We start from the raw sequence: 23875 nt of genomic DNA on the forward strand, positions 1-23875 counted from the left end.
GTCTCCCTTACTCTAATTCTTTAAATTTCGCTCCATTTCATCCTTCCAGGAGTCACATGTATAATGGATTTCAGATACCTCCTTTCTCAAGGAGTTTACATTTTGGTTTACAGCCTTTCTCTCTATTTGTATTATTGATTTCATACTTGGTAGCTTCATTAACATATTAATTTATGCTCTAAGAAACACTTTCTTCCCAATTCATTGGGATGTCTTACAATGTACGCATGAACTCCAACATCCTATTTATATATTTACCTCAATCATTTTATTCATTGAAAATTCCTTTTCTGTTAACATTTTCCCAGCCTTCTAAGCTTGCACTTTAATTTTACTACAATAGAAGCCAGAAGTTCTTAATCAGTGTGTGTGTGTGTGTGTGTGTGTGTGTGTGTGTGTGTGTGTGATGGACTATCAGAGCAAACTGATGAAACCCATGACTCTTGATCTTCAGAATAATATTCTAAAAACAAAAATAAAATATATAAGATTGTGATAATTTTTATCAAAATAGTCAAGAAATGTGGTTGCAGACCTGAAGTTAAGAACCTATTTTCTCATTTTTTTTAATATTTATGTTCTCAAAGTCCATCAATACTTTCCTGAATTTGTTTTCCTTCTTTAGCGTCTTGACCCTGTAGATATATGTAATAATTGGGGAAATACCATTTATGAACTTTGAGGATTCTATCCACAAATACTGTTAATACTGTTACATTTTGTTAGTACTAACAAATATATGAATTGTTTTTAGTGCCAGAACAGACTAATGATATTATATATGTGGCTGTAACACAAGATGAACTAACTACTTGAAGCACTGAAGAGGAAGAAGAGGAAGAGCTAAGAATCACAACTCCTATAAAACCATGATCATCTTTTCTTGCTTGGTTGGGTTATGTTTGTAGCAGTCAGGTCACTCTCTGAACATATAATGCCTTTGCTTAGAACCTGGTAGCAAGCCAAACAGATGCAATGATCCATGATATCAGGGAGCTGTCTAGGCCATTTTGAAGATACACTCAAAATCTTCAATGAAATAGTAATATAAGACATCAAATTTCTTTGTTGATTCAGTTCCCGATAATTACAAGATTAGAAATAAAAAGGTGAATTGGAACAGAGGTGTGTGTCCTTTGATACATGTTTTTAATTCTACTTTATCTTATCTTACTTTTTACTAATCAAATTAAACTGTTTAACCATGTCCTTGAGCTTTGAGAAACTGGCATAATTCACAGGGCCTTTTAGGAAGTGAGTGGAGTGTGAATGAATGAAAAGTATACAGATACTCGATAGATGCTGTTTGGTTTATGTGCAGTATAGCTACTGAAATTTACTATTAAAAAGTAAACATATTTTAGTTTTATTCAAAAAACGTTTTCAACTTAACAACTCTCTGAAAATGTCTCAGGAATCACCAGGGGTTTACCATAGTTTGAAAAGTTGGATGATTAAAATAATAAAAAGCAGTCACAAAAAGTAAGTCTTTATTCTAAAAAAGTCATGCCAGACAAATCTTAATCTTATATAAATTTAAAAGATTTAGATTAATACAGATATATTGATTTAGAAAGATATGTACATAAATATATAATATTACTTTATAAATCAAGATGATGATGAATATGTGTTTTAGTAAGACTTTTTTAGTATATTTGACAAAGGCTTTTGTTCTATTATTGTGAACAGGATGGATAAGAAAAAAGATAGTTTAGATGATAATATAAATAGGTGGATTTGAAACCTAATTGAACCAGACTCAAAAAATAATATTTTCATTGTGGGAGGAGGTTTTGTGAATATTATTATGAGTTGTATTGGTGTCCCTTTGATTTTCCAGATTAACTTCCTTCCCATTGTCTACATTCCAAAACGGGCCTTCTCATTACTCTTCACCTATAGCAACCCATCTTTTTTTTTTTTTTTTTTTTTTACAAAGTTTAAACCCAATGCCTGATGGACAACCTTTTCCCCCTCCACCTAGTAGAACCCTAACATCCTTTAAGACTTAGACCAAGTGCCATTTTTTACATGAGATGAGCCCTGATTTCCCATATATCCCCTATTTATAGGGCTGCTTTTAAAATTAGGTCATGTTTGATTTCTATCCTTTGTGTGTACTACTGAGTGTTATGTTGTTTTTTCCACCCCATAATATAATGCAAGTTTTATAAGGACAAAAATAATTTAATGTTTGTCTTTAAATAACAAAAGCATTTGGTCTATTAATAAGTATTTACTAAGTACTATGCAAAATGCCAGGCACAGAGTAGGCACACACAAAACTATTGTAACCAAGAAAGGCATCCATACACTAGTATTTCATTCATGAAAAAAATTGATGCTTACCTTCTTTGTATAGATAGATATAGATATTATATATTCAAAAATTAAGAGAATTCAGGGCAGCTATGTGGTGCAGTGGATAGAGCACCAGTCCTGAAGTTAGGAGGACTTGGGTTCAAATCTGAACTCAGACACTTAACACTTCCAACTGTGTGACCCTGGGCAAGTCACTTAACCTCAATTGCCTCAGCAAGTAATAATAATAATAATAATAATAATAATAACAATAAGGGATAGATAGCATGAAGATTGTTCATAGGCACTATAAGTCTCTCTTATCTTCTTTATTATCCATTCATTATCTCCATTAAACAGCTTTATAAATATAATTATATCTCACCTAAGATAGAGCCCTTTATACACATTTCAAGAATGTTATAGAAAAACTTTCAATGTAGACATAATGAACATCAGTTAGCAATTTCATTTTTAATATACCATGGAATGTTCCTTTCACCTTTCAACAAAATGGTATTTAAAATATAGTTCCTCTTCCTTCCCCTCACATATAACTTTTGAGTCTGGTAATTTTATTAGGAGTCCTTTACTAGGTAACCAGAGTCTCCTTTCGACTGCATAATTTCTTGATGGCATTTTTCATTTGGTTATTTCTCAGTGTGTAGATTAAAGGGTTTAACATGGGGGTGATAATTGTGTAAAAAATTGCAACAGCTTTATCCATGGGAAAGGTTGTTGCAGGCCTCATATAGATAAAAATGCACGGGACAAAGAATAAGACAACCACAGTGATGTGGGAACCACAGGTGGAGAGGGCTTTGCGTCTCCCCTCCACACTGTGAGTCTTGAGAGAACTCAGGATGACAGCATAGGAGACCATTAAGAGGAGGAAGTTTAAAAAACAGATGAAACCACTGTTGGCTGCAACAAAAAGGCCAAGGGTATGAGTATCAGCACAAGCAAGGTTCAGCAAAGGATTTAAATCACACATAAAGTGATCGATGACATTGGGACCACAAAAGGGTAATTGGATCAGGAACAACATCTGTATGGTTGCGTGGAATAAACCTCCTATCCATACTACACCCACCAAGAGATAACGCACACGCCAATTCATGATGTTCACATAATGCAGGGGCTTGCAAATTGCTACATAGCGGTCATAGGCCATTACTGTAAGGAGAATGCCCTCTGCCCCTCCAAAGAAGTGTTCTCCAAAGACTTGGGTCATGCAACCATTGAAGTAAATGGTTTTCTTTTCATAGAGTGAGTCTATAATGAGTTTAGGTGTGTTAACAGAAGAATAGCAAGCATCTATAAAAGACAGATAGGCAAGAAAAAAGTACATGGGGGAATTCAGGGTTGGGCTGATGTTGATGGTTATGACAATGAGTGTGTTACCTACCATTGTAATACCATAGATGATAAAAAATACAACAAAAATGATTTTCTGCATCTTTGGATTCTCTGTAAGTCCCAATAGGATAAATTCAGTCACATTGTTTCCATTATCCATTTATTCCATGGGGCTCTTGAATTCAGGCAAGAATTTTTTAATCTGTAAAAAAGGAAAATTTTTCAGTAAGGGAGCCTTCTGTTTTATTTTGTTTTGTTTTTGTTTTTGCTTTTGCTTTTTGTTTTTCACTCTGCTCTAGGAAGGTCATGTGGAGAGAGGTTGATTTTGGAATCTAAGAAGACTACATTTATATCTCAAATATCCCTGTCACTAAGTAAACTTGAAGTAGGCAGTTTATACCATATAAACTTATATGCCTTATAGCCTTATAATTAACTTGGCTTAGAGATAAGGAAAAGATCTGAATTTAAGAGAACCTGGGTTCAAATTATTCTCAGACGTATATTACTAATAATAGTTATACAACCTAGCATTTATATAGTACTTATAAAATATATGCTAGTTTTTTACTTTTAATTGTTTTGAAAATTGATTTATATGTAATTCCTCATTTCATTCCCACAGCAACCTCTTAGGTAAAATGCTACTCTGCTATTTTTAGAGATAAGTCAATTGAGGATAGGACAGTTTCAGTTATTTTCCCAGAGTAACATATCTAATAAGTTTCTAAGTTTGAATTTGAATTCATATATTTTGGATTTCAAACCTATCATTCTATTCACTCAATTACCTAGTTGTATAATTCTGGCCATGTAGCTCTCTTTGTCTCAATTTCTTTATCTAAATATATGGGTGTGTAGGGTTAAACTCTATGCTCTGTTCTAGTTGTAAATCTATGATCTTAAGATATGATTATATACATTTCCTCACTGAGCCATTAAAAGATCTATTTTAACACCATTAAATGCAATGTAATCATCCAATCATAATTCAAAGCATTCCATCAAATCTGTCTTGCTATTTAAAAAGACAGGATTGAATGATGTGAGTTAGATGATACTATATTTAGATAGTTTAGAAATGTCAGGATGTGAATTATAAACACGAATAATTCAATATATGCTTAGAATGGGGTATACATGAAGAACCCTTAAGTTATCTGCTTGGTCTTAAGCTGTTTAACGTTTTTATAATTGACTTAAAGATATATTTGACTTTTAAAATCAATTTGCAAATGGCACAATCTAGAATGGATAGATAAGACCATTATGATAAGTATCTGAAAAGAAATTTTATTTTTAATTAATTATTTTTAATACACATTGCTTTGTGAATTATATTGGAGGAGAAAAATCAGAAAAAAAAAAGAGAAAAATAATGGGAAATAGTTTTTTTTTTCTGAATGCAAATATAATTTTCCATCCAAAGTCTATTAGAATTGCTTTGGATCACTGAACCACAGAAAGAACCAAATTTTTCATAGTTGATCTTTACACATTCTTGCTGTTATTATGTATAATGTATTACTATTTCTTTTTGTTTTGCTCCACATTAGTTCATGTAAATATTTCCAAGTTTTTCTAAAATCATCTTGTTCATCATTTCTATAGAACAATAATATTCTATTCATATACCATAGCTTATTTTGTCATTCCCCAAATTTTGGACATCTACTCATTTTCAAATTCTATGCTACCACAAAAAAGAGCCATAATAATCATTTTTGCATATGGGTTTCTTTTTCCCTCTTTTATGATTTCTTTGGGATACAGACCAGTGGCAAAATTTTTTCTTAATATCTAATATTATCTGAAATGATTGTTGAGATTTTTTTGTCTTTCAGGCTAATGGATGAAGAGACATGATGTAGAACTTTTTCACTGACACAACCAGAACCTTCTTCCTCTCCTATTATCTACCATCTGGCTCTTCTTATATCACATTTGCTTTTCCTATACCAATATATATGTGTGTGTTCCTGTGTGTGGTGTGTATGTGTGGGGAGGTGCATGTGTATGTGTATCATATAAATCTCAGCAATGTCTATATCATCTAGTAAAGTTGTAACTTTATATTTATTCCTACCAAGGTCCTTTTTGATGTAATACACTTTCTGCTACATTTATTTCCTAGTTAATACCCTTTCTCTCCATCTTCAAACATATTTACTTTTTCTTGAATACACTTCTATACCAATTTATTATCCTTCTCAAGACAGTCAAAAATCAATAAATATTTGTTAAGCATAAACAAACTTTTGTTCTGGGAAACTCTCCTAATCTATAGGATTATTAAACTTCAAAGATCCAAAACATGGGTCACAGTTTAAACTTTATCCTTATCTAACTAGGCTACCTCAATGATTTTGAGATTTACATTTCCCCTTAGTTTATCTGAAGTCCTCCAAACTCTCTTTTTCAATCTCACTACTCCGAACCTGTTGTATAAACTCTCTATCCAGTCACTCCATTTTCTCTGTCCTCCCAATTCATCATATCTGTTCTGTCCATAATTTAACTTTTTTTCCAGTGGAAATTCTTTCCTCTTAGATAATCTCTCCTTCTTGGATCTTCTATGTTAGTGTTTCCTAATTCTTACTTTTTTTTTTAGCTGTTCTTCCTTTGCTGGTATCCCTCAGTCCTTCAAATTAAATCTTTGCTTTTCTTTATAGTCTTACTTTGTCGATATCATCTCCTTTAATAGATTTAAATACCTTCTATACATGGATAGCTGTGATGACCATGCTAGCACTCCAGATACCTCAGAATCAGCTGGAGTCAGGATAAGCAAAAATCCTTTGTCCTTATTCTTGGTCTTAGACACAGGATTGAACAGGATGGAAGCAGAATCTCTGCAACTGCTTTCTCCCTCATCTACCACCAAAGAGTGACTGGCTAGTCTTACTGCACCCCTTAGTTCCTCCTACAATCCTCTGTATACACCAATCATTGAGCTAGCACGGATAGTGGAAAGGACCATTTTCCAAGCATATGCCCATAGATTATTGTCCAATCAGTAATTAGCCTCAAGTGCTCGGCAGTCCTGACCTCAGTGCCATGACTCAATGGTTTCAGTCCTCTACAGATAGCTCTAAAATATATAAAATCAAACCAATCATTTTTCCAGTGCCTTCATCCTGAAATTGTCTGTTTGACATTTCATCCTGCATGTGTGCAGGCATACTGAACTCTAAATTTTAAAAGGAAATTATCATTTTATAGCCTAACCCTGCCCTTTCTTGAAATTCCATAGCTTTGAGATCAACTTGCTTCTAGTCTCTGAAGTCTGTGATCTCAGGATGACTCTGGAATCTTCCCATTCCCACATTTCCTGCATGTAGTTAGTTGTCAATTCATGTCAGTTTTATCTATAGAATATCTCTACACTTTATCCCCTTTCATCCACTTAGTATATTTTAGCATATTTCACTTCCATGATTTGAATAGCTTCTAAATTCATCCTACAATAAATCCTACAAATAATTATTGGGAAATCTTATCAGTTATAATCATTCACCTCTTCTCCTTGTTCACATTCTCAGATTCTTAAGGATTGAAAAATCAATCAATAGAGTTTTTTGTTCATTAGTTTTCCTCTTGGTTTCATCAAAATCAAAAATGTGAAAAAGAAACAGTTTGAAGATCAAAAATACATGTCAATCACTACTCAGATGAGAAAACTGTAACTTATGTTTCTCTTTTTTATTCCAAATCCTGTCTTTGCTTCTGTTTCTTTTATTTATTTATTTATTTTACATATCTTTGTTTATTTTCAGGAGAATCTTAAAGTTATGACCCTAATACTGTAGTCTATGACTGCAGATAAAAAAAAAAAAAAAACAACATAATGTCAAGGGCAGAAAAGTAGTTTTTTCAATATTTAAATTGAAAATTATATCTTGACAATTTCCTCTAGATTCTGAGATGGAAACTGTAGCTTCAATTCACATGGTTACCTTACCTTCCAGTGTTTTATCTAATGGGTTATATTTTGTTATGATTTACTGTGACATATTTAACAAATATTTCAAATTTTGGATGATTCCAATTTAAAATTACTCCTTAGATCATTATGGTCTTGTGTGAGAGAGGATAGGTCTTGAAATTTCTGCATCTGCATCTGTTTTATTTATAGTCTCTTTGTTTCTTAGTTCCTTTTCTTGATAAATGGTTCATTTGTATGCTAATTTAGACTAACTGGTTTACTAAGAACTTTTCCCCCTCACATATACCCAAGTGTTGACCCTTGTAAATTTTATTATTTTCATTTTACAGAGGAAGAAACTGAAACTCAGAAAGGTGAAAAATCAGAAGCTGGATCAAAAATGAAACATTCTGAAACTGCATTTTTTAAAAATTCCATATTTACCTTATTCACTTCCAAACTCGTTTTAAGAATTAAATGTTGTTCTATATGATGTGAGATATCATGTCAGATTTGGCAACAAATGATTGCAGGCACTAAAAGCTGGGGTTCAGTCAAGTGAAGAATTTGCAATGGACAGTCTCTTTGGCAAAAGGTAGAATTATTTAGAGGAATGGGTTACAGACAACAGACACTGGGGAGAGTAAATATGAAATAGTGTGGGAGAGCATATAAAAGGCAAGTTCCTTAGTGGATTCACAATTACCTAGTAGAAAGGGAATACCCCTTAAAGTTGGGTTATATCCTTAGCTAGTTATACTCTTACTTTCATGGTAAAGTACCTAAAAGGTACTTAGCAACCTAAAAGATTTAGTTAGCTGTAAGAAGGAAAAGCATAGTGGGGTTGGGAAGCATAGTGGAGTTGGAGCAGATACTGTCTGACATGGGGGAAGAGGAAGGGGAAAAACACCAGGGGGAATCATGGGAGACTGACCCAAAGAAAGGTAGTAGCCACAGGATGGCCCATAAGTATATTTTAAAGATGAAATTTAACTTCAGGTATATTACTACTATTCCTGCAGAACAAGGCAAGGTAAGACTGCTCAAGATCTTCACAGAGGATGGGTCTCAGGAGTTTGACATTACTTGGATTTTTGACTGGACTACATGCCCAAAGGGTGGGACCAAGGTGCTAAACTGATAACTATCAGAACCTTCTGCCTGCTTGTTTCAAGGATCAGTTTTTTTTTAGTTTCTCTTGGTCTAAAACACCATTCAGGACTACATTGCTGTAGATTAAATTTCTTTGAATATAATGAATGAAATCCTTCTAAGGAAACACTATGAAATGTATGAATAAAAAATCAGATCCACTAAAGTTTGTGGAGGCCGTGGTGAAACTTACCCTAGTATGATATATGTATAGAGATGCTTTTTCGTGTATTCCAAAGAATTCGGACTTTCATGATGATATTTCCATTGGATAGAGATGGTGGCAAAGTTATTCAACCTCTGAGTTAGTCAGTGATTAATGGAAATATTCTCAGGATTTTTCTATTCAGGATCTCCTTCACCTTAGAGTTAGGAAAACAGCTATATTCAGTAATATTTTTTCTAACAATAAAAAACAAAACAAAACAGATATTAAGGATTTCATATGTGTCCTGATGACAAGAAGAAATGAATTGAAATGACTATCTATGTTTATATCTTATCTACCCTTATCTAGACACTGACAAATATATCTAAATAGAATCCTATAAAAGTTCAGGGACCTATTTTCATACCCAGAGCTGTATTCTCAGAAGAATTAATTATCAACAGTGTCAGAAGTACTTTACCTTAGAAGATCTATTACTTTGAGAATATGTTTGTGAAACAATGCATGTGTGTTGTGTTCATTCTTCTCTCTTTATTAGAGACTTCAATTATGTGCACTAGAAGTGAGTTGATTAAATATGCCAATTAGAAAGAAGCCTTCAGAATTTTAGTTCCTGCCTCACAAAATATTTGATGGACTACATGAGGGACAGAATCGGGGAATATTAGCAATTATGATGTATCCTCCATACTGACTGAATGGGAGTCAACAATTGTAGATCCTTAATTGACTATCCACTTACTTTACCGATTCAACTAGCATTAATGAATTTAGTAAAAGCTGTGCTCAAATACACTATAAGGTAGAAGGAATAATGATTGTATACAATCAGTATGGATGGTTTTTCTCTTATAGATGTAAATGAAAGCGGTTGTGATTTTTTTCATGAGACTTTGGATGGAACAGGAAACAGGAATATCCATTTTTACTGTTGTTGTTTATCCTTTTGGTTTTAATCCTCATTTCATACTATTTCAGAGCCCTATTGCAATGATATGGATCTTCCAATTCAGCTGAGTCAGCTTAAACATTCCCAAGTCAGACATTCACACTGTTTCTGTGATGATTTTCACAAGTATTTTTAGAATGATTATCTTTTGTGAAAGTCATTTTTTTAAAAGTGTAGACATTGCCCAAATGATAAATTTTCAAAGAAAATAAACAACTTTAAAGTGAAATTCAAATCTGAACTAGAAATCATAATAGGAAAATTGTTCAAAATCTCTAATATTGGAAGAAATTAAAATTAAAACAACTCTGAGGTTCTACCTTATATTTATCATTTTGGCAAAGTTGGAAAAAAAGATAAATGGAAAATGTTGGAAATCCAACACATTATCTATTGTTATTAGAACTGTCAATTGGTCTAGTAATTCAGGAAAGTAATTTCAAGAAAAGTTATACAAGTCATTAAATTATGCAAGTCAAATTAAATTTGACTCCAAAATACTATAAAAGTATTTTATAAAAAGGATGAGAAGTATGATTTCCACTATAAATTTATGCTGCATGGTTTAAACTGTCTTCACTGGTTTATACAATGATACAATACCTCCCTTACCAATGCTCTAAATTCCTCTCAAAGATGGAGCTTCCAAAGTTTTCATCCATCCTCTAACCATACATGACTTTTCTTTCCCTAACTCTTTCAAGTTGAGAACCTTACCTAATGTATTATTTAAAAAAAACAAACAAACAAACTCTATTCACTCTGAACTACTCCAGATTATCTCCTTTTATCATAAGTATCACTCAGAAGTTTGTCTGGGGCTCTCTTCTTTTTCCCCTTTTATACTTCTTCACTTGATGACCTCAACAAAATCCTATGAATTTATCTAACTAAAAACTGAAAATGTTTTCTTTTCCCCTAAGTCCTTCCTCTCCTATCTTTTCTATTATTATAAAGAACAACAACATCTTGTTAGTTCCTCAGAATTGAAACATAAAGTCCTCCTGGATTCCTTTCTCTCACCTTCAATATTTGATTTGTTATGAAGGTCTATAGATCTTCTCTTCGTAATATCTCTCTCAAATACTTCCTCTTTTTTCCTTTCACTGTTCTCCAGTGTAATGCAAGCCCTTATCAACTCACTCCCTAATTACTAAAGTAATCTATTGAAAGGTCTACTTGCTTAATGTTTCTCTCCATACCAATGTATTCCTCATTCATATTCTAAAATGATTACCCTAAAACATAGATCCAACCATTTCCCTATCAACACTATAGTCACACTCAATTCCAGTGCCATCATCTTACCTTCTTAAGTAAATTTGTAATGTTGGTAGTTGGCATTCAAAATTGTTCATAACCTACCCTTATTTGTCAAGTCTTCTCACATATTACTTCCCAACATGTACTCTTCCATATAGTGACCAATAGGTTTCATTTCTGAAACAAGACAGTCCAGCTCTTGGTTCTGGACATTTTCTCTGACTGTCCTCTATTTTGCAAACACACTCCCTCCTCTTTCCTCACTAATGACCTTCTTGGCTTCCTTTGAATCTGATATAAAATTCTGTGTTGTATAGGAAGTCTTCCCTAATCCCTCTCAATTCCAGTGATTTTTCTCTTTCAATTATTTTCTATTTATCCTTAGCTTTGTATATATTTATTTACATATGTGTCCCCCAATAGACTGTAAACTCCTTGAGAGCAGGGGCTGTTTTTTGCCTCTTTTTATAATCCCAGAATTTATTATAGTGTTTTGAACATAATAGGTTTTCAATAAACATTTATTAAAGAGGTGAGGAGAGAGTCATCTGAAACTAGAAGAAGGACTGTGGAGATCGAATATGGATCACAAAATAGTATTTTCACTTCTTTGTTGTTGTTTGCTTTTTTTCTTCCTCATTTTTTTTTCCTTTTTGATCTGATTATTTTTGTTCAGCATGTTAAATGTGTAAATATGTAGAGAAGAAATGCACACATTTTAAACATATATTGAATTACTTGCTGTCAAGGGAAAATGGTAGAAAGAAGGGAGGGACAAAAATTTGGAATACAAGGTTTTGCTAGGGTGAATGTTGAAAACTATCTTTGCATATATTTTGAAAATAAAAGGCTATTAAAATCATTTATTAAATAAATGAATGAAAATTTCAAAAAGTGGAGACTTGTATTATTCAGTGAAGTAGGCAGAAGCAGGAGAATTTTATATATATATATATATATATATAATAACATTATTGTTAAGATAAATAACTTGGAAAGCCTTAGAACTTGGGTTTAGAGCTTTATTTTATCAGAAATTCTGTTATACTTCAGATTCAGGGAACAACCTTCCACCCTCGAGATAAGATGATCATCTACAATCTCATCATCATAAAGAAAAACTCTGATTTTTATTTGTAAACCTTCTCAATTTATCCTCAGTTGTTTCTCCTTTCTACCTAGAGCTTTAAATTCCTTCCAATGCCTTATTTTATAGAAACCTTATAAACTTGGTAACTCCACTTTTTTTTTTCAGTAGTTCTACTTAGCTTCAATTCTACTCTGAGTCTAATATACACTGTTCCACTTTCATGCAACCATGATACAGTCCCCAATCAAGAGTTCAATGTTCTTTGGCTTCAGATTCTGGTGCTCTACAAATAGGACTTGTGGTTAGTTACTTGGGGAATTAGAATGGTGTTGGATGCTTCCTTTTTATATAGATAGAGATAATTTTATTTAATTAGGAGTAATTTTATTTTTTACCTTGATTTCATGTGCCTTCTTTCTCTTTTAGCTTATAAGCCCTGTGAAGGCAGAACCTTTTTCTTTTTCTTATTTGTATCCTTAGCACTGATCTCAGTGACTGGCAAATAGGAAGTACATAATGAATCTTAAAATATTAAATGATTACAGAGTACTCATGAAGTAACATACTATTCACTTTTATCAAAGGGGTTATAGATATATGTATTAATAGAGATTTTGCTGACATGAAAAATGGAGCAATTTGACTCGATTGACTATTCATGTTTGCAACACATTTATTTTCTTTATTATTGATATATAATTTTGTAAAATGAAAAAAATAATTAGGGATAGGGAACATTTAAAAATAAGCAAGGATATCATCTCTTTCTTCAGTGAAGAGTATTTTCATGTGTCTATCAAGGGGAATGCATAAACTATTCAGTAAAAATGTTTAATGACAAGACATCATTGTAACTCCTACTATGATCTTAGGTGCTATTTAGGAAGATGTGATCAAAGATGTCAATTACTTAATTTATAAGCTCTTATCCAAAGACAAGTTGACAACATGCATAAAGAGAGAGTTTAAAATCTTACTTTAAATCAAGACTTCAGTGTTCTTTGTATTCAGATTCTGGTGCTCTATAAATAGGACTTCTTATTAGTTGACATATTAGAACGATGTTGGAGACTTCCTTTATATATACATATGTGTGTATGTGTGTGTGTGTGTGTGTGTATACATGTGTGTGTGTATACATACATATATATGTATACACACACACATATATGTATATAGAGAGAATTTTATTTCATCAGATAAAAAAAAAAGAGTCCTTATAATCATGAAGTTTGTGCCATCTATGTCTTTGCTTTATCATCAACTTCCATAATATTATCCATAGATCCTTTAGTCTCAAACTTTCAGTGTCTTATTTCCTTTATCCCTTACTTAAGTTACTACTTAATTGACCATTTATTTCTCCTTATAGACCATGTCCTTTTAATAACATTGTTTCTTTCATAAAAAGACATGTCTCCTTATAGACCATCTCCCTTTTTTAACATTGTTTCTTTCATTAAAAAAAACAAACAAACAACACTTATCTTAAGTAAACTATCACAAAATGAAATAGCTTTAAAATTTTTGACAAATATGGAAGAAGAATGGTTATAAGTGTTTACTTCTGCTATGAAAATTCCTAGCAAAGAATTTTTTAAAAAGGTTCCAGATAAAACAATAGTCAATGAATCCAACAGGAAATGGCCTTTTCCAGTATCACATAGGGATAACCAGAAATTTATAATTGCTTGATGTAAATGAACTGAGATATCTGCTAATTGGTGGATGTAGCCAAGTGATCTTGTTTCTAGAATGTTGGAAGACTCAAAACCAAGTTCTGGTATGCAAGAAAATGGGAAAGAAGAAATTGGGACATGTAGAATTTCCTTATATTTTTCCTAGGAGTTTTGTGAAATTGCTAATTCTGTTTTGGAGTCATAATATGGAATAAAACTAGCTCCTGAAGAAGTAAGTACATGCCATCCCACCACACTCCTTCCACTGATCTTCTGCATGGATCTGTTGATGAAGAAGAGACATATCTTTCCATTGCATTTTTCCACTCACATCCTAACATATTCTTCATCATTCAGGGTGAAATGTAGCTCAAGAATAAGATTCACTTTTTCAGGAAACATCTCATTTGAAGACAATAAAAAGAAAAAAAAAACTAAATTGACTGGGAAACAGTATTGGAAAATATTATTATTTAATAAAGCCATCAAACTCAAGGTTCACAGATTGCCCCCAGAACTACATAAAAATATGTAGGACATATTTAACAAAATAAATAATAAAAATACAATGTAGATGAGATTAAAAATGTAGTTTTCTAAATTAATATGTGTTTTATAAAGATTTATTTTTATTTGATTTTGACACTATGATTTCAAAATGTCTCGTATCTATACTGTGACGGGATTTAAATCACAAAAGTTTGCCTTCAATCCTAGTGGTAATAAAAAAAAAATCCTGATGTTCACTGAATAGGTGAGTGACAAAATCATTATTTTGCTTTAGGTATATCACATTGTTACCAGTGTTTAAAACGTTGAATTGACAAGAATTGTGAGTAAAAAGGAGAAATTGTTAGGGTATTTATATAGTCCAGAACAAAGTCATGAAATTTTAATCTATGTTATTACCTATGAAAATTAAAATATTATCACAGAAAGGGAGTGATATGGAATAGAAAGTTAGGAAATGATTTGTAATATTGGAGGGAAGGTAGAATGTAGACTCAGGAACAACTCTGAAGTTGTGTGTGTAGGTGACCGAATTGATGATATGCTTAGTCAGGATTAGAAAGTTTGTAATACTAGTAAATTATAGAAGTGAATGATTCATTCTATTTTGAACATATTGGCTTTAAAATGTCTATAAGTGCATCTAGTTCTAAATGTCTAAAGGGAAGCCAGTAGTTTGGGAATGAAGCTCAGGAGGGGTATTAGGACTGGATATATAGCTCTGGGAGTCATCCTAATTGAACCCATGGGAGATAATGAGGTCACCAAATAGAATGTGCTGAGAAAAGAGGACAGCACAGTTTCTTGAGGTACAATTACTTGTTATTTCAATGCAATGTTCCAACTTTTTCCCCTGATTTTAAGCTAAACAGAGGGTTTATTCTGAAGGTGAGATTTTGCCTTCTCACTTTCTTGACTATGCCTTAAAAATCTACTGAAAGAAAATCCATGATGAAACCATTCATATCTTCTCTCCAACTTATGTGACATGTTTCATATTAGCACTTGTTCATAATATGATGATACCATTATGAAGATGGAAAAATCCAAGAAAATGAGCATAGGATATAATGGATTTTAAAGACTGGAGTGAAGAGTCTTCTGTATACTCTTAAATGTATTAGAAGGAATCATTAGCAGATTTTCAAAAATGTAAGTTTTTCATCATTGTGGATAGTTTAAGAACTCCTAAATTCACTCTTGAATTAAAAAGGCTATTTGGTAAGGATTATAAAATGATTAAATTGAAGCCAGAAAGGAACTGGATTCAAATCTGACATCTGACATTTATTAACTGTGAGTTACTGTCACTTAATTTTTTTCACCTAAGTCTTCTCATTTGTAAAATGGAGATAATAATGCTCACTATCTAAAAATGTAATTATGAAGCTTAAATGAGGTAATTAATACAAAATAGTTTATCATATTTAAAGGATTTGTTAGTGAAAACTACAATTAAAACAAATATCTCCTCTTTCTTGGTATTATTTTTTGATGTTTAAATAGTAAGGTCTCTTTCCAAAAGATAGTTTTGTAGACTCAATAATCTGGAGTTGGAAGTAACTCTTAAGTGTTTATCTCCCTTGGCAAGGCTAAATGGAAAAGTTCTCATTCTCAGGGTAACCACTTCACTGTGAAATTTTGATTTCTGGTATTTTGAATAATTTCTACTCTCTATTTTGATGTACTGAAAAGGAGTCCTGGGAAGAATCATAGTACAGTGGCAAGTATAATCATTTTGTTGTGAGGTAAACTGATTTTGGATGTTGAATATACCAATTCTAACCCTAAATTATATTTGACCTCTGGTAAATTGTTCAGAATTTTGGACCTCATCTTCTTTATCTGTAAAAATAAGTTGATGGATTTGGTAAGCACTATATAATTTTTGAGATCTATTTTATCTATATTGTTATGGCTACATTTTGTAACTAATTATTAACATCAATACTTTTACTCCCTTAAAGGAGAAATAAAGATCCTGATTCTGAAACTCTCTCCTTATTAATAGAGATTTCCAGGTACCTGAGTTATCTTTGCTGAGATATTTGCAATCATAAGAGTAGAAGAAATAATCAAGAGATCGAATATAGAGATTTAAAAGAAAAAGTTGATTTTTGAAATTTATCCATATTTAGAGAAAAGTAATGCATAATGAGCTGGCAAAGAAGAATAATAAGGAACAAATTGGGGAAGAGAAATGAAGAGGAATCAGGAAAGATCAGAGACATGGAAACAAAACCATAAGTATCCAAGTGGAATTGGCATCAAAACCATGACAAAAGTAGTAGGGTCAAGGAATATAGAAGCTAAGAAAAGACCATTAAATTTTGGGGTAACAACATCATTAGTAAAATATAACCACTCAGCTGATAATTTGACTTTAGATACTCAATATATTTACCCTAAAGAAGAATTAATCTTGAGGAAGGGAAATGTTTGATGATTTTCTTGAATTATCTCAGCATTCTTATGGAAAATAAATGCATTACTTTTCATTTTACTAACCATTAAAAATATAGTTAAAATCAGTTTGTGAGTATTATTGGCAGCAGGAGAGGGGCAATTTTAATTCGATATGTAGAAAAACTATAGAAATTGAATACATTGCCTCAATATATAATAAGATTCTTATCCAGACAATAGATTCCCCATAGGGTTATTGTCTTACTACAAGGAAAATTTATAGACTGAATTTGTTGCACTAGAAAAGACCCTTGAAGATACTTCTAATTCCAAAACCACCCACAACTAGCATTCTGTACTATTCTTTGCACCTATAATCAACATGTCTAAGTTTGAGATCAAAAAAAGTGGTGTGTTATTTTAGGAGAAGGATTACAATACAGATAGAAGATATAAAACCTGATGTCAACTTATTTTAAATATGCCAGAATGTTCTCTGAGTCTTAGTTTTCTCATTTGTGTTATAAAGGTATTTAGCAAGATAAACTTCTATGGGCATTTTATATACACATTCTAAACATACATATATACATATGTGAATATGTGTCTTTGTGTATAAACATTTTTCTCTAAAAAAATTTCAAATTATATACTATTGAAATTCTATAGTACCTATTTTAGAGATGATTTTTAAAATGAGATCAAATTAATCTATATGTATCAGCCACATGAAGTTGATTACTTTTTTCTTCTAAATTCCACAGCATATTTTACATTTTCTTTAGTTATTCCTATGTTCTATGAAACATTATGTCATCTGTGTTTGTCTCAGAATTTGCTTGTCAAAGAAAATCTGCTGCATAGAATTGTTGCACTATCATCTGATTTTCCCTCAACAAGATCCCTCTCTCTGATGTATATATAATAAGAATCAGGGCACACTGCATTTTTTATTTCCTTCACAGGCTAATTGTACATTATTTCAAAGTCTGACTCTTTTTATATAGCAAAATAACTGTTTGGACATGCATACATATATTGTATTTAACTTATGCTTTAACATATTTAACATGTATTGTTCAACCTGCCATCTGGAGGAAGTGGTAGGGGAAGGAGGGAAACATGGAACAAAGGATTTGCAACTGTCAATGCTGAAAAATTACCTATGCATATATCTTGTAAAAAAAAAAGCTATAATAATAAAAAATATTAAGAAAGAATAAAAAAAAAGAACCAGGGCATAGGTATAGCTGCTATATTATTCACAGTTCTTAGTATGCCAGGAAAAAATAATAATTGTCAAAACAATGGCTGGCTTTTGAAAGATTTTAGTATGAAATTAACATGAGGAAATTTTTTAACATAATTGCCTTCTCCCTAAAAATATCCGTGACATTCTCTCCAATGGCTCTGTTGGGTAGGGAAAAGAATAATTGGGGTTATTAAATATGGGAATCAGTAACCTAGAGATGAGGAAACTTTCAGCACTGGAGATCTTTACCAATAGAATAGTTGATTATTAAGATAATTTAATTATTAATTTGTTCAAGATTTAGGCATTGGTCCATGTAACATCCTATAATTCTTGGCTTTTCATTGCAGATAAGACGACTCTCATTTTCATATTCACTGCCTAAACTACATAGATGGATAATGGAAGGAATGTGACTGAATTCATCTTATTAGGACTTACACAGAATCCAAAGATGCAAAAAATAATTTTTATAGTATTTCTAGTCTTATACATGGTAACTCTGGCAGCCAACCTACTCATTGTGATCACCATTACCACCAGTCATGCTTTAGGTTCCCCTATGTATTTCTTCCTGGCACACTTATCTTTCATAGACACAATTTATTCATCTTCTTCAGCTCCTAAACTCATAATGGATTCCCTCCATGAGAAGAAAGTTATCTCCTTTAATGGATGCATGACCCAGGTCTACGCAGAACATATCTTTGGAGGTACTGAAATCATCCTGCTCATGATAATGGCCTATGATAGATATGTAGCCATCTGTAAGCCTCTCCACTATATGACCATTATGAACAGGAAATTGTGTTTCATATTTGTGATTGTAGCTTGGATAGGGGGCTTTCTCCATGCAACTATCCAGATTCTTTTCACAATCTGGCTCCCTTTCTGTGGACCTAATATTATAGATCATTTCATGTGTGACTTGTACCCTTTGCTCAATCTTGTCTGCATGGACACCCATATTCTTGGTCTATTTGTGGCAGCCAACAGTGGTTTCATCTGTCTGCTAAACTTCCTTTTCTTGATGGTATCCTATGTTGTTATTCTCCATTCCCTGAAGAATCACAGTCTGGAAGGAAGACGTAAAGCCCTTTCCACCTGTATCTCCCACATTACTGTAGTTGTCTTATCTTTTTTGCCTTGTATATTTGTGTACCTGAGACCTGTGGTCACTCTGCCTATAGACAAGGCAGTAGCTGTATTCTACACTATGATATCTCCATTATTAAATCCTTTAATATATACCCTGAGGAACACAGAGATAAAAAATGCTATGAGGAAACTCTGGAATCAAAAAGTGAATTTACATAACAAATAAATAGCATATTATGGGAGAAAAATAAATCATGTTTATAAGCATGACCTTAGAGCAATCCTTAAGTAGCCTGGAGTGATGAAATCCTTGACCAAAGAAAATGAAATCTAGGGGACATTGCCTACATTTATAAATTTTTCATCTGATTGAAAGGACCTTAGTTTGGCACATAATTAACCCAAACATTTTCCTATACATTGAAGATAATAATCACAATATAAGAAGAAAAAAAGTAGTTATTTTATCCAGAAATTCTCAGGGAGCAAAATGCAAGAAGAAAGCAAATACTTATTTTCAAGGTCTAAGACTTTCATATGCAAAGACACATAATGGATCTACAAGTATGTTGTCTTCTCTCTGTTTTTTCTCATAGTGATTTCTTCGAATTCTCTCACTAGGTTGATACTCTTTACAAGTAACATTTGATGTTTGCTCTCCCAGCAGAGGCCATAAGGTGACCTAGGGTTTCTGTCTTATCCCAAATGGGTGTGTATTGCTATGTCTACTATGCCATTATATGTCTTTATTCAAGAGGATTTTATGTCTAGATAATGATCTATGATATTGTAATTATGATTGCTTTAAACCAATGGTATATAAATATAAATATGAACAATTGGTGGATAATTTTCAAATTTGTCAAAAGGATTTTAGCATCCCATTCAATCACCTCCACTGGTAGCTTGCCATCTTTCTTTATACAAGCCCTATTAAAAAAAAAAATGAAATGACACTCTTTGCACAAGATAGTTAAAAACCAAACCCCATTCTTCAGGATTGAAGCAGGAGAGACAATTCAACAAATTTTGGGTTTTCAACCTGGTACTGAGTTGTGTTGACATCAGTCAAAGAAAAAAAAATCAATACAAAAAAAATCTCAAAAAAAAAGCCACCATGGTAAAAGATTTAGACATATTTCAAAACATTTTTGAATTATATGTAAAATAAATTTTTAGTATTTTAAAAAATTGAATTCTAAATGTTTCATCCCTACCCTAAAACTTTATCATGAAGGCAAGCACTTCAGTACAGGTTACATAAGGTAATCATGCAAAAATATGTAAATATTACTCATACTGTGAAGGAATGCTGACAAGCCATCTTTTGTCAAACACTTAAAAGTTTTTTTTTTTGTTTTTTTTTTTTTTGTTTTTTTAAGGCATGCTTTGTTCTGTATTCAGACTCGATCATTGTTTTCCCCTCTGGAAAGTGGGATAGCATTTCCATCACAAGTCCTTTGGAATTATCTTGGATCCTTAAATTGATGAGAATCGCTGTCATTCACAGTTGATCATTATACAATATTGTTCTTACTATTTACATTATTTTCCTAGACTCATTTCACTTTTCATCAGTTCATATAAATCTTTCTAGTTTTTTTTTTTTTTGCAAGCATCCTGGTCATCATTTCTTACACAAGAGCATTCCATTACCTCAACATATTCACCCATTTCCCCATTAATAGGCATCCACTCTAATTCTTTGTCACTACTAAAAGGGGTGTTATAAATACTTCTGTATATATAGATCCTTGTATGTTTTGGAATCTCTTTGAAATAATACTATGCAAACTATTTAGAAAAGTAGGTAACAGAGTCCTTTAAAATCTCTTATATGACAAAAATATGGTACTAATAGGAAAACTAGGAAGAGCCAAAACATAGAAAGAAAATTACAGATCAATCTCCCTAATGAATATTGATGCAAAAAATTTAAATAATATATAAGCAGAGAGATTATAGGCAATTTAGCAAGATTATGCTATGACCAAGTAGGATTTTTTACCAAGAACTTTTCAATATCAGAAAAAAAAATTATTACCACAATCGACCATATCAATAACAAAACCAGCAGAAATCATATGATAATATGGATGCAGAAAACATATTTGACAAAATACATCACCCATTTCTATTAAAAACACTAGAGAACATAGGGATAAAAAGAGCTTTCCTTAAAATAATAAGCATTATTTATTTAAATCAGAGGTAAAACAAGGTTGCCCATTATCACCACTTTTATTCAACATTGCACTAGAAATGTTGGCTTTAGCAATAAGAAAAAGAAAAGAAAGTAAAGGAATTAGAATACACAATGAGGAAATAAAACTATCACTGTAGATGATATGATGTTACAATTAGAAAATCCTAGAAAAGCATCCAAAAATATACTGGAAACAATTAGCCCTTTTAGCAAACTTGCAGTATATGAAATAAACCCACACAAATCATCAGCATTTCTAGATATTACTGAAAAAAAAAAAAAAACATCAGCAAGAGATAGGAAGAAAAATTCCATTTAAAATAATTATGGACAAAATAAAATATTTGGGTGTCTACCTGCCAAAACAAAGCCAAGATCTATATGAACCCAGTTACAAAACACTTTTCACCCAAATTAAGTCAGGTTTAAACAATTGAAAACCTATAACTTGCTCATGGGAATATGAACGATTTTCAGACAATGAAATTGAAACTATAACCATGTGAAAAAATGCTCTAGATCATTATTAATTGGAGAGATGCAAGTCAGAACCACTCTGGGTTACAACTGTGCATGTGCTAATTATATACTACCCATACTACTGCATTATAAACTTGCTATTATGTGTAGCCGCCTCGTTGCTACTTAGTATAACTCTGCTTCAATTACAACACAGGTTGTCACCTCCCCCACTTCTCAGGAAGGCCCCCAAGATGCCCCCAAGGGGGATGAGAGCCAAACCAGACTCAGCAGGTTGCCTGGCTGAACTGGAGGGTCTTATATCTCACCCAGAGCTCCCCCACTAACTGTGGCCCTCTACATCTCCCACTATTTTTGTTTTATATTGAAGCAGGTATATACCAGTGGTTAAATCCATCAGCATGCGAGGAATCACACAGGCAAGTAGTAATATAACAAGCAATATGAATAAACAAGCTACTATAAAAGACTTCCATGAATCCCAGAAGGAATATATAGAAAATATCTATTGTTATTTCTCTAATCCATTGAGCCCCCTCAGTGTACATTTGTGGTCACTTGCTGTGAATTATTGATATATATACCACAAGGGGAATATATAATCACACATATAGCTCTTTCTGAAGCCAAGAGACAGTCAAAATCAATCTATTGTCAATTACTTCACATGTCAGGGAATCCTATGATGCCTGCAGGTTTTGAAGTCCTGCATCAATCTGATTAACAATTATTTTTATGGTCATGGTGATGTTCATTAGTCAATTACCATACACATAGGGCTAACAGCCATGTTCTTTCAGTGGTAGACATAGTCAGAGATGAAGCCACCTGATATTTCTTGTGTCTTCCCCTTTGTTTCAAGGGTCCTTTCTTTTTCCACCACTGTCAAATTGACCAGACAGATGTGGTATGTCAGCACCTATCAGATTCCTTCTCCATCTGTAGACACACAAGCAAACTCTCTGCCCTATGTGGTTAATCTGTCTCACCCCTTCCATTCACCACTGTCCAGATCTCTCCACATCACCTGCTGATTATCTAAAGATAGTGGAGCTGCTCGCACTGACACTGCTCTTCAGGTAGGCTATGAAACCTGTCTGCCAGAGCCAGTGAATCTTCATTAAAAAAAAAAAAAAGATAGTGTAAAGAGCTAGGTTTAGAAATTCTCTAGGGTTGCCTGTGGCTCCCCCTTTCTTTTGTTTTTGGAGGAATGTCTTGATAGCTCAGTTCCTTCTTTCTACTATTGGCTGTCCTTGAGGATATGCCAGTGGTGTGTGAAATCTGATACTGTACACAAAAGTGTACGAAATGTTTGGAAGTATATGCAGGTCCATTATCTGTTTTTATTACTTCTGGCATGCCCATAACTATAAAGACCTGTATAAAGAATTCATCTTTATTTTGCTGCTGGTATTGCAAAAGTAAATCCTGAAGCGTCCACTATAACGTGAATAAAAGCTAGATGGCCAAAAGATTTACAATGCATCACATCCATCTTCCAAATTTCATTAAGTTTCAAACCATGAGGATTCTTCCCTGGAAGGAGCATACGAACATAGAAAGGAGGGCAAGCTGTACAGACTTTTACTATACTCCTAGCCTCCTCTTTTGTTATCCCAAACTGCAGATGTAAAGGTCATGCAGTCTGATGATAATTTAGAAAGAGATTCTTGGGCTGCCTGAAATAAAGGAGTATTGGCTAACATAGTGAGATGGCTATCTGCCTTTGACTTATCATCAAAAATAGGATCTGGAAATCCACAATGAGAGTGGACATGCAAAATATAAATCTTACCTGGATGCTTTCTCACTTGCTCTTGAAGTTCCTTAAAAAGCTGATATATATTGGAAGGTACAAATTTTATTTGGGCTGTGGCAATTCTTTGTACCACATCTATTGAATAGGCCAAATCAGATATTATATCTACATCTTCTGGAAAATAAGTAAGAGCTAGTACAATTGCATACAACTCATTCTGCTGAGTGGACTGAAAGGAAGTTCTGACTACTCTTTTTATAACTAATTCAGGAGA

General features: G+C 32.7%; 2 protein-coding genes across 2 annotated transcripts; one reads left to right on the forward strand and one right to left on the reverse strand.

Annotated features, from left to right (window-relative positions):
• Positions 1 to 2896: 2896 nt before the first annotated feature.
• Positions 2897 to 3832, reverse strand: LOC127541307 (olfactory receptor 4C46-like). The gene is given in 1 exon segment (XM_051966591.1): positions 2897 to 3832. A coding segment is annotated over 1 exon segment (936 nt).
• Positions 3833 to 18452: 14620 nt separating this feature from the next.
• On the forward strand, positions 18453 to 19382 carry LOC127541313 (olfactory receptor 4C12-like). The gene has a single exon (XM_051966597.1). It carries the CDS (start codon positions 18453 to 18455, stop codon positions 19380 to 19382), a length of 930 nt encoding a protein of 309 aa, XP_051822557.1.
• The last annotated feature ends 4493 nt before the right edge of the window (positions 19383 to 23875 follow it).

The sequence above is a fragment of the Antechinus flavipes genome, chromosome 6 (genome assembly GCF_016432865.1).
Source record: "Antechinus flavipes isolate AdamAnt ecotype Samford, QLD, Australia chromosome 6, AdamAnt_v2, whole genome shotgun sequence".
Classification (NCBI taxonomy): domain Eukaryota; kingdom Metazoa; phylum Chordata; class Mammalia; order Dasyuromorphia; family Dasyuridae; genus Antechinus; species Antechinus flavipes.